At 38.5% G+C, this 16362-nt stretch overlaps 1 protein-coding gene across 13 annotated transcripts in view; it reads left to right on the top strand.

The window, feature by feature from the left end:
• Positions 1 to 16362, top strand: part of adgrb1a (adhesion G protein-coupled receptor B1a) — a 189393-nt gene that overhangs the window by 146848 nt on the left and 26183 nt on the right. For 10 of the 13 annotated variants that reach the window (XM_088084972.1, XM_088084962.1, XM_088084967.1 and 7 more), the window contains 6 exons: positions 8368 to 8471; positions 10139 to 10241; positions 11309 to 11459; positions 11545 to 11614; positions 11919 to 11985; positions 14664 to 14749. In XM_088084972.1, coding sequence (XP_087941098.1) covers positions 8368 to 8471; positions 10139 to 10241; positions 11309 to 11459; positions 11545 to 11614; positions 11919 to 11985; positions 14664 to 14749 — 581 coding nt within the window. Of the gene's footprint in view, positions 1 to 8367; positions 8472 to 10138; positions 10242 to 11308; positions 11460 to 11544; positions 11615 to 11918; positions 11986 to 14663; positions 14750 to 16233; positions 16294 to 16362 lie in introns of all 13 variants that reach the window. The other 3 variants (XM_088084965.1, XM_088084973.1, XM_088084966.1) reach the window with 1 other exon arrangement.

A 16362-nucleotide genomic window follows, 5' to 3' on the forward strand; every position in this document is an offset into this window, starting at 1 on the left:
CCCCATATATTTAGCTATATTAAGACATTAGAGGTAATAATGTAGGCCTGAAGACCCTTATCATTTCATCTGTTGCGGTGCTTAGTTAATTAGCTTATTCCTTTAATTTTCAGTGAATCCGTATTTTACTTTCTCAGTTAATCACATATTTTGTTTTTGTCTTAAACACCCCAGTCATATTAATGATAATTATTCATTAACCTTCCACTTATTTTCTAGGTTAATTATTTGGTCTTGTGAGAAAATAGTGAAAAATGAATTCCACAGTTTCTTAAAGTCCAAGGTGATGACAAATTATTTGATTTTTACAACCAGCTGTTTAAAAACCACAGATGTATAGAAAAGTAATTCATTCTGACAAATTTGGGATGCTAGTTAAAGTGGAGGTTGTTTGGGCTTTTTTTGCTTAAAAAATGACTTAATGATCAAGTATTTATCAGGTAATGAATTAGTTAGCCCAGTTGCCAAAAAGAAAATGTTGCCAGTTACATTTACGCGTTTCATGTGGATCATATCAACGTTTCTGAAGTGACATAGTTTATGAGCTGACACCAGGAGTTGAGGGGATGGCGAATTGTGCGTCAAACGGCATAATCGGTAGTTTTAGCGAGCCCGATGTGCTTCCATCAGCTTTTTAGGCATCTAATTTGGGTGCTTAGTATCAAACCGACACTGTTTTTGCTTGCGTGGATTCTGGCATGAAAAGGGGTTGTTTCTTACTAGGACATTACTGCTTTTCTAGTGGGGATTGTGCCCCTTAAACAAGGCTTTTTTTTGCAAAAAGATGATCTTTTCCTGACTTTGACCATGTGGTGTTTTGTGCCATAACTACACTTAATTGTATGCCATTGTGTTGGTAGCATAATGTACTGAATGTTTCAGTCGGGATCACTAGGGCCCTACCTGGGTTAGTAAATTCTCTTTCTATTGACTATCCAGTAAATACTAGGGGTCAACCGATATTGGTTTTTCAGGGCTGAAACTGATACGAATTATTAGTAGTAAATGAGAGAGCACTTTTTGCTGCCCCTCATGTAGGATTGATCTTGTCAGCTGATTTCAAGCCATGCTAATGGCATGACTCTATAGCCAATGTTGATCTGTTCGTTCACCACTCTGATCCAGACTGACATATCTCAGTTACTAATGCATGATTTGTGGTGGTATTTTCTACAGATATTAATGGTCCCTTGAAGAGGAATCCCTCTGATTTGGGGTGATCCCTAGCCATTTAACTTGTGCAGGGGTGGTGCTTTTGATGACTGGGTGCAAATTAAGGAAGCCAGCAAAAGTGCAGTTGCAGTGTGTCCCCCGTACCTTTAGTTAACAGTACTGGTGAGGTGTCACTTGTTGCCATGCAACGAGAAGCTTTCTTTGAGTCGTCATCCCAAACCTGATAAGTGCTTGTTCTGGGGGTGCAGTTTGATGCAGTCTCTCAGTGGTGTATCAAATTTAAGCTATTTAGGTGAAAGGTCTGAAATGTGCCGCAAATGACTGAAAGTATAATATGCATTTTATGTCGTGTTTGAAGGCTGCATAAAATGTTGTTCCTGAGGGCCAACACTGGCCTGCTGGCTGCACTTTTAGCAACAATGATCAAGGGCCATGGCAGTGTTGTAACTATATTGAAAAAAAAAAGAAGAAAGAAATTCAATCTCCACTAGATGGATTGACACAATAGTTTGAACAGGCACTGATGGTTATCGGAGGTTGATGCCAACTGACAGTGGTGATATGATGAAATTTGTGGCTTTAAATAAAATTTCTTGACGGCAATTAAATTGATTGCCATGATGTTTGTGTTGTGATCCGTTGTGGATGAATTGATATGTTCTTCAGGACCATAATTATCAAATGTACATAGCCTTGCCCAATAGCTTGGTTATCATGCATTCTAACATGTTATACTAAGGTGATAATCATGATAAACATTTCACCAGTTAAAGAGCATTATACCATTGCACTTCTACTCATTACCATACTAGTAGTAGCATTTAGCCAAACCCGTTGAAACCTAGTTACATTGGCTAAATTTCTTTGTAAAGCATGGGAAGAAAGCAATGAAAAACTTAATAAATAAATCACAAGAAATAAGTAAAAAAAAGTACAAAATATTACATTAAAATCTGCACAAAAAACCCAAACAAAAAAATAAAGTATAAACTGACTTCCACTGGCTTTCTTTTTTTTTTTTTTATCCAAATGACTAATTTCTTGTGAATTGCGGTTGCTCATTGCCATTCTCCCCATATTTTCAAAGAAATCAAACCAATATGCTAAGGGTCCAAAGGATTAAATACATGTGAAAGGCATCTGAATACAGCACAAGAAAGTGCTGTTGATCCAGGTTTGAAGGGGTTAAAGCACTGCTGTACTGCTCACAGTATACAGCTTCACAGAGCTGGGAGCATGGCTGTACACTCTTTGTCTTTTTCAGATTAGAGGTACAGATAATAATATAAACTAATAATTACGGTTGTCCCAGTAATGCAGCATTCTCAGTTTGTTGCTTCCACCTGTGCAAACGACAGCCTGTTCACAGCTCTGCAGCCTGGAGGCTTCACACACCCTGAGGGAAGCTCAACTGTGGCGCCTCCTTTTTGCCAGAAATAGAGGAAAAGGCTGCTGCTCTCCCTCCTCACTCTGCTGTCCCTTTCCCCACAGTCCATTATTTTGTAAAACAGCCATGGCTGCCATGCTAATTATTCCTACTGCAACACATAGTAGCTTGTAAACGGCCCAGCCGCTGTGTCTGCAGCTAGCCTCCGACAGCTCCAGCATTATAAACACCCCAAACGCTTTTTTCCCCTCCGCCTTCCCCCACTCACTCCTCTCTTCCATCCATCCTTCTCTTCTCTACCCCTCATTCATTTCATCACACCATTTTTCATCCTCAGTTGCTGCATTATATTTGAGCTCTCCCTCTCTCCCTCTGCTTACTACATCATTTACTCTCTGGCTGCCACCTCTCGTGTCCATTTTGCTCAGTCCAACTTCGCTGCAGGCTTTTAGAAGGAAAAACTGAGGGGAAAAAAAAGGCACTGCAGTCAAAGGCAAAAGCCCCAAAGCCTGAGCCCAGTTTACTGCTATTACTAGACCTCTGTGTGTGTGTGTGTGTGTGTGTGTGTGTGTGTGTGTGTCTGTTGAAGGAAGGAGAGGATGAATGAATGTGCTTGTGCTTGCTCGTATCATTTTGGATGTTGTAAGCCTGCGTAAGCCTTTTCTTCAGTTTGAAAGTGCTGTCAGGTTAGATGCAGCGACAACAAGCTTCTTTGGCCAAGTAGCCCACATTTTCAGAGGAACAATACGTAAACAGGACTGAGGGAAATTTGCAGGGCTGCAAGCCAGTGGAGTGTCATCATACTCTGATTCCAGGATGGATGCATTTGCGTTTCATCTATGAGGGGCCACCATCTGTGGAAGTCATACTTAGGCAGCTCAAGCTGTCTCATGTGACTCTGCTGAAATGTAAAAATCTAATGGAAAGTTGGTGTTTTTTTAGGAAAATAGTCTTGATCATGGGGCTTGAATGCTGTATTCACAGTTGGTATTTTAAGGTGGCCATCTTAACCTGTTTTGTGTCAAAATGTGCTTATTTGCTTTCCTGCTAGATGCAATGCAATTTTAGGAAAGAAATGTTTGCACTGTGTGTCTCTATAAACTACAAATATGTCACATTTGCATGTTTCATGAGGATATGTTTCAACAATGCTGCAGTTAATGTGTAGTGAGGTTGAACTCTGAAACACCTGGATTGACGTCAGTTTTGTTGTGCCTCATTCAGACACCTTTCATGAGAATTAAAATCTTTAAAACCTGAGAATATTAGTTGGATATATTTTATAAACAAGAAGAAAACATGATAAGCAAGTTGGCAAGAAATGCAAACTGCAAAAAAATGAATAATAATTATATAGAAAAATGAAATAAACAAAATAAGTAAAAGGTGATCAGCAAATTATCTGAAAATTAGCTGGGGGGATTTTTAGATATGGTCAAAAGTTAAGGCAAAAATATAAATGTCTTAATTACATATTTAAAATAATTTGACAGAAAAAAGAAAATCTATGTATGTATTTTGTCTTGAGATCAGTTTTGGTCATTTGTTTGTGGTTGTTTTTGCCTTTCTTTCTACTTTGTCATGTTTTTGTGTTAGGTAATTGGCTTGTAACTTTTTACTAATTTCTTGTTAATTTGTGGGCCCTTTTTTATTAAGCTGCTCATCACCCTCTTCCCATGTCTGAAAGAAATCAAACCAGTTTGCCAAGGTTAATAAATAAAGTTGGCTAACTAATATATCAGTCAGGCTATATCAAAAATCCAAAGATACTCAGTTTACAATTATATTTAAAAGTATAAAGCAGTCAAACGCATATTTGGCATTTTGGCTTGAAAATTGACAATGAATCAATTATCGAAGTTGTTGGTTGATTGATAAATAAATCAACTAATCTCTTTAGCTCTAATAAAAGCTAACCTTAAGTATATAAGCTGGTTCAGAATTGATCAATAAGCTGTTTGACATGTATAACAATAGCGATTTGTGTGTTTTCCATTTCATTAGCTTTTATGAGTCTTATTTAGTTTGATTGATTAGATTTATACCTAGTCCCATTAACAAGGAAGCATGAATGCCTTTTCTTTGATTAGTATTTGGATCAGTAACTTTATCATCCAACCTGTCCATTTACATACCCATTGTGCATAATTGATACCAGAGCAACTTGTTTAAGCAATGTTCACCGCCAGTATTGGCAGCAGCTTCATCTGATAGATTTCTGGAGGAACAACATCCCATGGAGCTCCTCAGTGGTGTTAGCTGGAGCGTCCCCGTCTCTGCTCATGTGGAATAATGCAGTCTGGTCACTTTACTTTGGATTGTCGTGCTCTCGTTTGGACGCTGCGTGGGACTCCCAGCCGAGGCTCCGTCATTGGCTGAGGAGGAAGTAAAAGTTTGTCTGTCTCAGCAGACGCCTTTCCATTCCACTGCACTCGTAATCTTTTTTCTCCCCTACCCCCCTTTTGCTTTTAGAGTAGGAACTCACTGCAGTGCAGATTAATCAGAGGGATTTAATTAACTTGGCCCCGGCACACACATCAAACCTGGAGACAAGACAGGCTATAAACTCAGCCAATTATCTCCTACTAGAAGGAGGGGTGGGGCGGTGAAATTCCCTCATGTCCTGGTCCCCTCATGTCCACCCACCCTTCACCCTCCTCAACAACAGCAATGCTTATCGTCCCTTCACCTGCCCACACCCTAGCATAAGGGACGGTGTGTGGTGTTGTATATTTGAATGGTTGTACAGAGCCATATTTAATTATTACTTCAATTATTACTTCTGTAAATAGCTGTAAGAGTGTCGCTGACCTCAATTATTTATTGCTTTCTTTTTTAGAAAACTGTCACTTTATACTGTCTCTATCGGATCTAGGGACGGCAATCTCTGTAAAGCCACAACTTACGTGCAGACTGAAATATTTCAACAGGAATGGAATTTGGTGCAGACATTCGTGGTCCCCAGAGGATAAATCGGTTGACAATTCCTCTAGCGCCCACACAAGGTTGACATATGTTTTTTTGAGCTCCTCTATATTGGCATCCATTGTGTGCCAGCTCAGATTGAGGGGCTTGTATCTCCTGATACAATGCTGTTAAAAGGTAAAAGAGGTCTAAGGTTAGTGATGCCAAATAATCTTGTCTTGTTTGTTAATTAGTCAGTTTTTATTCTCCCATCTTTGATGTTCTTAGAGACTCTTTTGGGATGAAGAGAAATATAAATAAACTGAACTGAAACTTTTAAATGTGTATCTTTTAATAAAGATGATTAGAGATTTGTTTCTCATTATTGTGCCTATATTTAGAGATCAATATTGACAAACTCAAATATCACAAGCAGCACAGGCAGAAACACACAGTCAAACACAATATGCACCCTGCTGCCATGTTACAGCGTAGCCATGGCAGCGAAGACATGTGTGCTGTAGCATGGGGATGGCGTTTAGCCGTCAGTTTTTAGGATAAGAAGTGCATGTTTGTTATGTGAATGCACACACCACTAGTGTGTGTTTGAGGTATTGTGGTTTATTCATGAATCACCTTGAAGTCACCTTGCTTTACAGTCGAGGCTCAAAAGCAGCCATCCTGCTGACTTCTCTGCAGCCTCAGACACCAGATACCTGCATGTATATTGTGTGTGTGTGTGTGTGTGTGTGCGTGTGTGTGTGTGTGTGTGTGTGTGTGTGCGTGTGTGTGTGTGTGTGCGCGCGCAAACACAGTATTCCCCACATAATTTTATCTATGTCAGGGTGGAAAAGCCTCTCACTGAAAGCTATACCAGTGAAATTCTCTTAGTTGAGTTCACAGCTCCCTTAGGCAGTGCTGGGCCTCCTCTGGTGTGTGTCTGGCTGTGTGAAGTCATCCCGCTAACCTTTATAACACCACTTAGCACCATAAACACTCCTCTGTACAGCCGGCCAACTGGGGCTGCCCGCTTAAACTCACTGACTCCAATCATCTATTAGAGTATCCAGTCAAATCACAAGTCTTTCAAATTGAATTATCAAATGGCCTTCTTGTATACTACCCGTGTTATCATCCACAGAGCCACTCATGATGAAAGCCCAAGCTGACAACACATAATGAGCAACAAGTTCACAGTGCGCTAGCTGGCTGGCAATTTAGAGCACTGCTCACACTGTGTTGTTGGCCATGTTGTTTACTTTCACTTCTCACCTTGCTGCAGTGATACAGTCATGAACACCATGACATCCATGCTGTTACAGATGCAACAGAACAAACTACTGACCACAACCAACCCCACTTTTTTATCCAGAGTCATCACATATTGACACTTTGTCAGTGGACTTCTGTGTCTACATATTACTCTAGGTATCCCTATGTGTCTGCTGTTGATGTTTCAGGATGCTGCTATTGACAGTGAGATATCAACAAAAGTACATGGTGGGATTACACTGCAAAAGCACATGATTATGTTTAGGCAACAACAGTACATGGCAACTAACGCTGGGATGTCAACAAAAGCACATGGCTAGGTTTAGATAAAAACCTCACATTCATATGGGAACCAAACACTGACCTACTGCTTGCCCTACAGAAACATTTGTGCTCCTTATTTTTCTTTGTTACCGCTAGTGTTTCAACCTGACACAGTCCAGTGTATCATGCAAAAGCAACAGGTTACATATCATATTGCCACGGCAGCTCCCATCTGGCACCACAGCATAGGAAGAAGGCAATGAGCAACAAGACAAGAAGTGGCCCAAAAATTAGTGAGGAATTAGTGAAAAATACAAAAAAAATTACCTGCAAAATTCGTTTTTAAAAATCTACATAATTTTAAATATGTAACTATGATAATTGTTCCATTTCCCGAGAAATTCTTTCCTAGATTTTTCCATTCCACATTTTTCCCTAGGTGTTTTTCCACTTTGACAAAAATGTTGTAAATCTACGAACTTCTTATTGATTATGATAATCAAATAGTTTTTTCCTAGCTTTTTTTCCCTAGGAATTTTTCCCTAGATTTTATTTTCCTAACACATTTTCCCCTAGATTTTTGTCTTTTTCCTTAGCTTTTTTCCTGGACATTTTCCCCTAACTTTTTAGAGATAATTTGTCCTACTTTTTCCCCTAGACAAAAGACATTTTTGAAATCTACCAATTTCTTCCAATTTCTTAGAAATTTGCTCATTGCCTTATGTTTTTGATTATGCAAAAGGTGTGTGAGAGCAGCACAAGAAAAGTGATGTTGCTCCAGATTTCAAAGGTTTAACCCTGTATCAATTTTAGCATGGAGGTTGGTTTGGCTGCAGCCCTGAATGAACATTTGTTGCTTGTTGATTTATTCTTGTTAAAGTGGCCAACATCAGGGTCAGGATGACTGTTACATATCAGCAGCAGTTTAGATTCTCTCAAAGATTTGTGAGATTAATAAGTGAACCAGTGTTTTGGCAGTTTTGTTTGAAGCTTGAGCCGCCGTTTTGTGAGCATGCTGGCTCACTGAAAAGCATCACAGAGACAGAAGTGATGGGAAGGGAAATGCAGTCCGCTGCATTTGAACCATGAGTGACCCAGTTAGGAGGTGAGCTCTCAACAAATTGAGTCAGCAGGGAATTTCTCTGCTTTTGTATTCATGTGCTGACAGCTCCTGTCAGAGTCTGTACACAGCACAGATCTACAAGACAGTGATGGTTCTGAGTCTTTTCACTACAGTGTTTCTATTCATCACACTGTTGATATGAACGATGTGATTGGCTGATGAGTCATGATTGTATCTTAAGGCTTTGGAGACATGACCACAATTTTTTTTTTTTTTTTACATCCTGTGTTCTCTTGTTTTCCAGAACATGGATAAGACACAGCTTCCCTCCGTGACGCTGATCGTGGGCTGTGGAGTGTCTTCTCTGACTTTGTTGCTGCTCATCATCATCTATGTGTCTGTCTGGAGGTGAGATACTCTGGAAACATGTAGCACTGGGCTGTGACTAATGCAGGAAGTGTTAACGTCAGAGCAACAGGTCAACAGGTGCAAGGACATGTGCTGTGCAGAGTGCACTTTGATACACACCTGTCAGTTAACATGGGACACAAAAGAAAATAGTGTTATTATTCAGCCTTAGGAACTGTTTGGCACATTTTTCAAGCTTTTTAATCTTTATTTATTGATAAGTTTGGCTGTGTTCATGCATATGGCATGGATTTTGGCAAGATTGCATATCTTTGTTTGTTCTTGGAATTCCAGCTCAGCTTCTACAATAAGTCTGAAATACACTGTGTTAACAAAATTGTTACATTCATACTGTGCACAAAAATTTTAAAAAGCGCCATTGAAACCCATTCAAAGTGCAGTTTTTGATCCCACAGCCAACCAAGCATAAAGACAGGCATTAGATTATTTCTGGGTGTCATTCTTGGCTTTAGCCATGGAATTTTTAATTTTAATATTTTCCATCTGATGATGTCATTTATTCCATATTTTGCATATGGAGAAAATACATGCTATTTCCACAAGGAGCACTGTCACACTCAGTGTTGCTGCAGATCATTAACATATCCCAGGCTCTCTAATAATATCAAAGACAAATATTTCATTTTTGTGTTGTTGGGTTTTTTTTTTTTTGTTGTTGTTTTGTTTAATCGAAAAACAGGCCATAATGACATCATGACAAAAACATGATGGCATTATAAGGGTTAGAATACTGAAAATTAATAAATTTTTGATGATTAAGACTGATGTTGGTTAAAAAAATAACTCAAAGAAGAAAAGAATATTAATGTATAATATTTTTTAAAGCTTGATTTGAAAAAAGTGCTTTTTGTGGGCATAGCGATATGAGAATGTGTGTAATATTAGAGCGGGCCCTAAGGGTTAAAATAAAAAGTTAGAGATGACTCCACTGCACATGTTGCTGAAAGCTGAGCTGCAGAGATATAAGCTCTCAAATATCAATAAACATTCTCTTAATTTTTTTAAAAAAAAATTTCTCTTAATTTTCTGGTAAGAGAAATTTAAAAGAAGTCAGCTCCAGAGCTAAAGATGTGCAAAGAGTCTGGCATATGGACAAGACTGGAGACATGACACCAAAAAACAGCTGTAAGAAGAACTTCTGCAGGAGTGAAATTAAAGTACTGTTAAATAAACTTAAACAAACTAATGTGATGTTATATATATATATATATATATATATATATATATATATATATATATATAGATAGATAGATAGATAAATTAAAATGAAAAGCTGTAAATCCTCATACATACAATATATATGCCAAAGTTGGAACCATATAATATTTTTTGCATGAAAAATGATTACATGATTGTAAAAATAGTTGCTATTTAATTTTCTAATTAATTGACTATTTTTTTTAGCTGCATGTGTATATTTTCATATGGTTTGTGCAGAAGAATCATCATTTGTAAAGCAGTTATTAAATATTAATAGTGGAGTAAAAAGTACAGTATTTTCCTCTGAAGTGTGGAGTCGAAGTAGAAAGTGGCATGAGAGTATAATACTGAAGTAATGTGAGAGTTCCTCTGATTTATAGTAAGTAAGGCTTTTTTTAAACTGTAGTCATCTTTCTTTGTGTCTCTTTGCTGTCATTTTCCTACAGGTACATTCGGTCCGAGCGCTCAGTCATCCTCATTAACTTCTGCCTCTCCATCATCTCCTCCAATGCCCTGATTCTCATTGGACAGACACAGACACGGAATAAGGTAAGCACCAACCCCAAGATTAGCATATTAGCTTAGCATGTACTCGATGACATATGATTACAGTAGGTGAGTTTCCATTAACCCTCACATTGTGCAAATTTAAATCGCAAATATAAAATAAGCCTAATGGAAACCAATCAATTAAAAAAAAAGTCCCAAAAAGTTTTTATGCTACCATGAGGTGGTATTTTAGGCGATTCGAAAAAGCCACATTTTGGAAAACTGCAATGGAAACATTTTTTTGGGCTTTTCTAGGTCACATGATGCTATGGCTATGTTGGTTGGAACTGGCTCCCTCGGGCATGATGCAGCAGGTGTTACAAGAGGTGTTATAGACATTGATAAGCCCAGACTCTGACCACTTTTAAGTCAAAGCTAAAAACATTCATTTTTTACATTGATTGTTTTACCTTTGCACCTCTTGTCTGCACTTTTGCTATTTTGCAGGGTGACTTTTTTTTCAATTAAATTTTTTTTTAAATCATCTAGTAATTGATTTAAAGTTTTGTATCTTATCTCTTTACTCTTTTATTGTAAATCTGTATGTTTTATAATGTTTTTATGTTTTATTGCTCTGTAAAGAACTTTGAATTGCCCTGTTGTATGAAATGTGCCATACAAATAAAGCTGACTTGCCTTTCATCACATAAATCTTCAAAGTTGAGCGCATCATCCAAAAGTTTTGAATCCACAATTCCTCTGTGAAATCATGGACTGTCACCTGCAGAAATAAGGGGCTTGTCTTTCCATTATCACTCCATAATACGCCAACGTGATCCTCAGTTGGAAATAATGACGGCTAGTGTGGTGGCTGAATAGAAATAAACTTGCTAATTTTTAAAAATCCATCACCGTGCTTCTTGGGATGTTATCAAGAGAGAAGTCACAGAACATCACTCACTGGAAAGGCAGTCATCTCGCAAATGTGTTTTATCTACATTTCAAAAATATTGTTTTAAAATTGTTTTAAAAATATAAGTTTTGCATGAATCTGTCTTGGAAACGCGCATGCACTTTGCCTGATCCATGACTTGTTGTGTTTTGTCTGTCTCCTTCTGTTCTTTCAGGTGTTGTGCACCCTGATCGCTGCATTTCTTCATTTCTTCTTCCTGTCCTCATTCTGCTGGGTTCTGACAGAGGCGTGGCAGTCGTACATGGCAGTGACGGGCCGCCTCAGGAATCGCATCATCCGCAAGCGTTTCCTGTGTCTCGGCTGGGGTGGGCCCTCTGTCTACTGTCAGTCATGTCCGCGCGGTGTCACGTCCCCCCCGTGTTAATGAGCATTTTTTTCTTTTCCTCTCAGGTCTCCCTGCTCTAGTAGTGGCAATTTCAGTGGGATTCACCAAGGCGAAGGGATATGGAACACCGAGCTAGTAAGCATGCTTTCCTATCGCTCTACCAGTGTGTATGCCTCCACCTCTTTAACTATTAATGCAGGGATATTACACATGGTTGGGGGTTATGTTTGCAGTATAATTAACCTCTCTCTTTCTCTGTCTCATACATCTTTAACCATCCTCATTGTTGTCACGTCCTTTACCTTTCACCTCATTCTGTCCCTCCTCTTTACAACCCTCCACGTTCCCTCCCCCTCCTCCGCCTCATTTCCTCCACCGTCTCTCTGTTTCTTGTAATCATGTCTCTCTACATATGTGTTTTCCTGCTCCTCTCTCGTAGCTGCTGGCTGTCTCTGGAGGGAGGTCTTCTCTATGCATTTGTTGGACCCGCTGCAGCTGTTGTCTTGGTATTTCCTCCTTCCTCTACACTTTGGCTTTTTTGGTTTCACTTGTAACTATAGCCCAAGTTTTCAGTCACTTTAAAAACTCATATTTAGTCTGTTTAGGTCTATGAAGGGATTTATGAAAAGTTAATGTAGTAAACAATCTAAACTATACTTTAATTTAAAAAATAGTAAAATGTTAATGAAACAGACAATAAAAAACACAAGATTAAATAAACTATTACTTATATAACACTATATTAAATTGGAAAAATAAACGCATCAAAGCTAGTCAGCAGTCATTATAACACATGGCCCAGGACATAATGGTATTCACAGCTATTTGTTATTCATTATTTTAGTTATCTTTGTTCTTCATTTGTTTTTTTGTTAGTTACAACTACAATTGACAATCAGACAGCACAACACTAATCGACACCTTATGCAACCCATCAAGCTCTTTGAAAAAGCCAGTATGCGAAGTAGCAAAAACAAACAAACAAAAAAAGCAAAAACAGCAACAACAGCACCTACAAAAAACAAACAAACCAACAAAAAAAAATTGCTAGATTCTAATTTAAATTAAGAAAGAAAATTAAATGAATAAAAAAGAGGGCAATAAATGCAAATTGCCTCTGGAATTCCTCTGTTACTTCTTCCTTGGCTCGACTGCCTCCTTATTTCCTTGTCGACTACCCCGTCTTCCTTTGCTTTGTTTACCTTATATTTTCCCTCCAATCTTCTTTATTTTCCCACCTGACTTTGTCTATCTCTGTTTACTCCCTCCCTTAGTTCCCGCCTCCACCTTTCCCTGTCAACATCTTCCTTTGCTTAACTGCATCCTCCTTTCCTTGTCAACTTCCTCCTTTACTTCCCTGCCCTCTTCTCCTTGTTAGGTTGCCCATTTCCTTTCCCAGGTCTATCTTTACCTCATTTAACCCATTTTTCTTCCCGACCTCCTTCTTTTCGAACCTGTCTCTCTTTCCTTATTTACTTTTTCCTTTAGTTCTCTGCATCTTTCTGTCCGTGTAAACTTCTTCCTTTGCCTCCCTGCCCTCTTTCTTTCCTTGTTAACTAATTTCCTTGAATAGACCTTCCTTTACCTTATTTACTTCACCTTTCCTTCCATACTTCTTTCTTTTATTTTCTGCCTCCACTTGTTCTTTCCACCCTTAGTGCATTTACCCTCCCATTTCCTGCCTTTACCTCTTTATTTTCCTCCCTGCTCCTTCTTTCCTCTTTCAACCCCCCTTTTTGTCTCTCCTGCATTCTTCTTTTTCTCACTTACCTTTTCTTTTTATTTTTTAAGTTTTTATTTATGTTTTTTTATTTAGCATTTCAGGTGTGTTTGGTCGCATTTTTGGCTGCTTGCTTAATTTAAAGATAAGATCAAAATAAGCTAACTTTAGCTCTATCCAATTACAGCATAGATTACAGTTTATTTAACAATGTCAGCATTGAAGAATAGATTAAAAACTGTCAAATACCAGCTTCCTGTTGACTAGAAAATGATATATTAGAACTTGGTTGGCTGGATGTTGGTTTGAATTGATCCAGAATTGACTGCTTTTCCTTGGGTTTCCAGATGTTTACTCAGAATTTAATACCTTGTATTTTGACCTCTGAATTTGGCCTCTGGAATTTAAACAACTTAAATATTATTTGATTTTTTTATGTTAATTTTTGATTCTGAATTTGTGAACATTGAAAAATAAAAGTGAAAATTAGTTATTGAAAATTTGAAAAATTGAATCCTGAGGTAAAAAAAAAATCAATGGCTTTTTAATTTCAAAATCAGATGAAACAGATTTACCTGTTAAGTGTCCATGTCATGTTTCTTAATGCTTTCCCAAGTCAATCCAGTATAAAAGATAATGGACTCTGTAGCTGTTACATAAATGAATATAAGCATAGTTTGGGTTAAAAAAAATGTTTCCACTCTTACAGCTACTGTTAGAATTTGAACAAACCAGCAGCATAAAAAAAACAACAAATTTATCAGTAAATTGTCACCTCAGCTGTCCTGGTGTTCAGAGGACATGTGGGGTCACTCGCAGACATCCATCCTGGCAGTGACGCTGTGTCCTTGTTTCACTAATCAAATCCATTAGCTCCAGTTTCAATGATTCACTTCTCAGCGCTTCTCTCCCACCTACAAGTGAACAGCTTGTTTTGGGTGTCTTTTTTTTTTTTAACACAAGCTGCTTCTCTAATAAAGAGCTGCTGCTCCAACTGGCACCCATACTGGAGCTCCGGCCCACTCTAAACAGCATCAGAGTGGCCTGCACAAGAGACTTTAATAAACTGTTAGCCCTCAAAGCAGTAACATTAAAGGAACCACTCCAGTCAAGGATACTTCCCCTCCCCTCAAATTTGATTTCACATAGCTTACATTTTAAGTTATGACTTTTTTTAGCGCACTAGACATTTAAAAATGCATTAATATGTTGGCAATCCATCCTAAACCCTCATGCTTCATTGGGTGCCTGATAGTTTTTGTCGCTAACATTTAAGAGGGTACACTCTAGACATTACAGTGCAGAGCCTACAGTAAGTACAGCTAGTGTGTGTGTGGTGACATTTATGCTGCCATCGTCATCAATACCATCCATCACCATCATCATCAGCATAGATGTGCATGTTCTGCAAGTGATAAAAGTGTCTCTGCTCTGCTTTAATCCTGTGCCTCTTCTCTTTGGCAGGTTAACATGGTTATTGGGATTCTCGTATTTAACAAACTGGTGTCCAAAGACGGCATAACTGATATGAAACTAAAGGAGAGGGCGGGGTATGCCTTATACCACACATCCATTTTTACACAGTGACCTATAACCAGCCTGATAGCTCAGCAAGGGGGAGGGACTCATTGGCCTTAAATTGTCCTCAGCCAACTTTTCAGACTTTGGCAAATTGGTTAAAGATGACATGTAATTTTTGATATCAAGAGGATGGGGAAAGAAAAAATGAAATGTGATGGACCAAAAGAAAATGTGTTTGCTTATGTATGATCTATGTCTCTGGTCAAAGAATGTTATACAGATCTGGGGAAGGCTGTCTGGTTATTGGTCCTGCACAGACTGAGCAAGATGATAACTCATCTCATTGCTTTCTTTTTAAGTTTCAAATGTGTTGCATTTTCCTCCAGCTGCTCTTTGTTTGCAGGTGTTGCTATTGATGTCAAGTTTCTGTAAACCCATCCGTGTCTTTTTTTTTTTTTCTCCTGTTTGGTTATTTCTAGTAGAGGGAAGCGGGGCTTTTAAAAAAGAAACTCGAGGCAAATTACAGTCAAATCAAACTTTGTCTAAAAAGCCTAAAAATTACAATGTGGGGCTACAAACATGTGGACTCAACACCTGCAAGGATAACAGCCAGAATAAATGTTGACCAGTGGTCTGCAGCTTGGCAGCTGGCCATCCACCTCTGGATAAGAAACTCAGCTCATTAACATACGATCAGAACCATGTCACTGTAGAAATGTTGGTATGATACGAATGAAATGTATAAATGGTTTGCAGAAACTTACAATACCAACATTTTTTTACTGGCAACTGGTCTGCATAATAAATGGTGCAAAATATTGTGGTTTTGCAGCGTTAAGCAGCAAACATAGAGCTTTATGGGTGCACACAACATCTTAAAAGTTATGTCCTTAATGTGGGGTACCCTGGTCTGAGATCTGTCCCAATTGTAGTATGAGCAAACACAGGGTGACTCCCAGATGACTGTGACTAGCCAGCTTGCTAACACAAAGATTTCTGTAACTATGTGAGAATTCTGTAACTATGACAGCTTTGGATTTGCAGGAAAACACATTTACATTACTCTAAACACTTCCTAGAAACTGTATCAGTTGCCTCATCTGATTGCGGTTTTGGTAGCAAACAAGCATATTTTCCAAATGTTGGAGTGCTCCTTTAAATGTTTAATAGAAGACAACCTACATTTTTGTAAATATGACTGGGAAAGAACACATTATTTTTTAGCATGAACAGTTTTACTGACTACATCTGACTTGAGTCTAAAAATGCCACTGGGCTCTTGGTATCAGCTTTCAAAAAGTCAAACCACAGAGCACACGCGCCCTGCTCCCCTTTACCCCACAGGCTGTTCTGTCTCCATTGGCATTGTTGGTGCATTCAAATGTTATTTTCTCTTTTTTTTCTCTCTGAAAATGTTTGCTTTCTTCAATGATCTCTCTGTTCAACTGTACTTGTTTTTGCTGTCTGATATGTCATGTTTGAGTTTGCACAGAATCCCCTCTCTCTCACTCAGGGCTCTCCAATCAGGAACACATCAGTCTCAGATGCCCCCTTCCATGTCAACAGTGATTGGGTAAAAAATACCTGCCCACCCCCCCACCCCCTTCGTTTTAATGTATGGCTACCAGCCCTGCCCATCACC

Source organism: Plectropomus leopardus, chromosome 11, assembly GCF_026936395.1.
Source record: "Plectropomus leopardus strain MGB_pleo_1.0 chromosome 11, ASM2693639v1, whole genome shotgun sequence".
Classification (NCBI taxonomy): Eukaryota; Metazoa; Chordata; class Actinopteri; order Perciformes; family Serranidae; genus Plectropomus; species Plectropomus leopardus.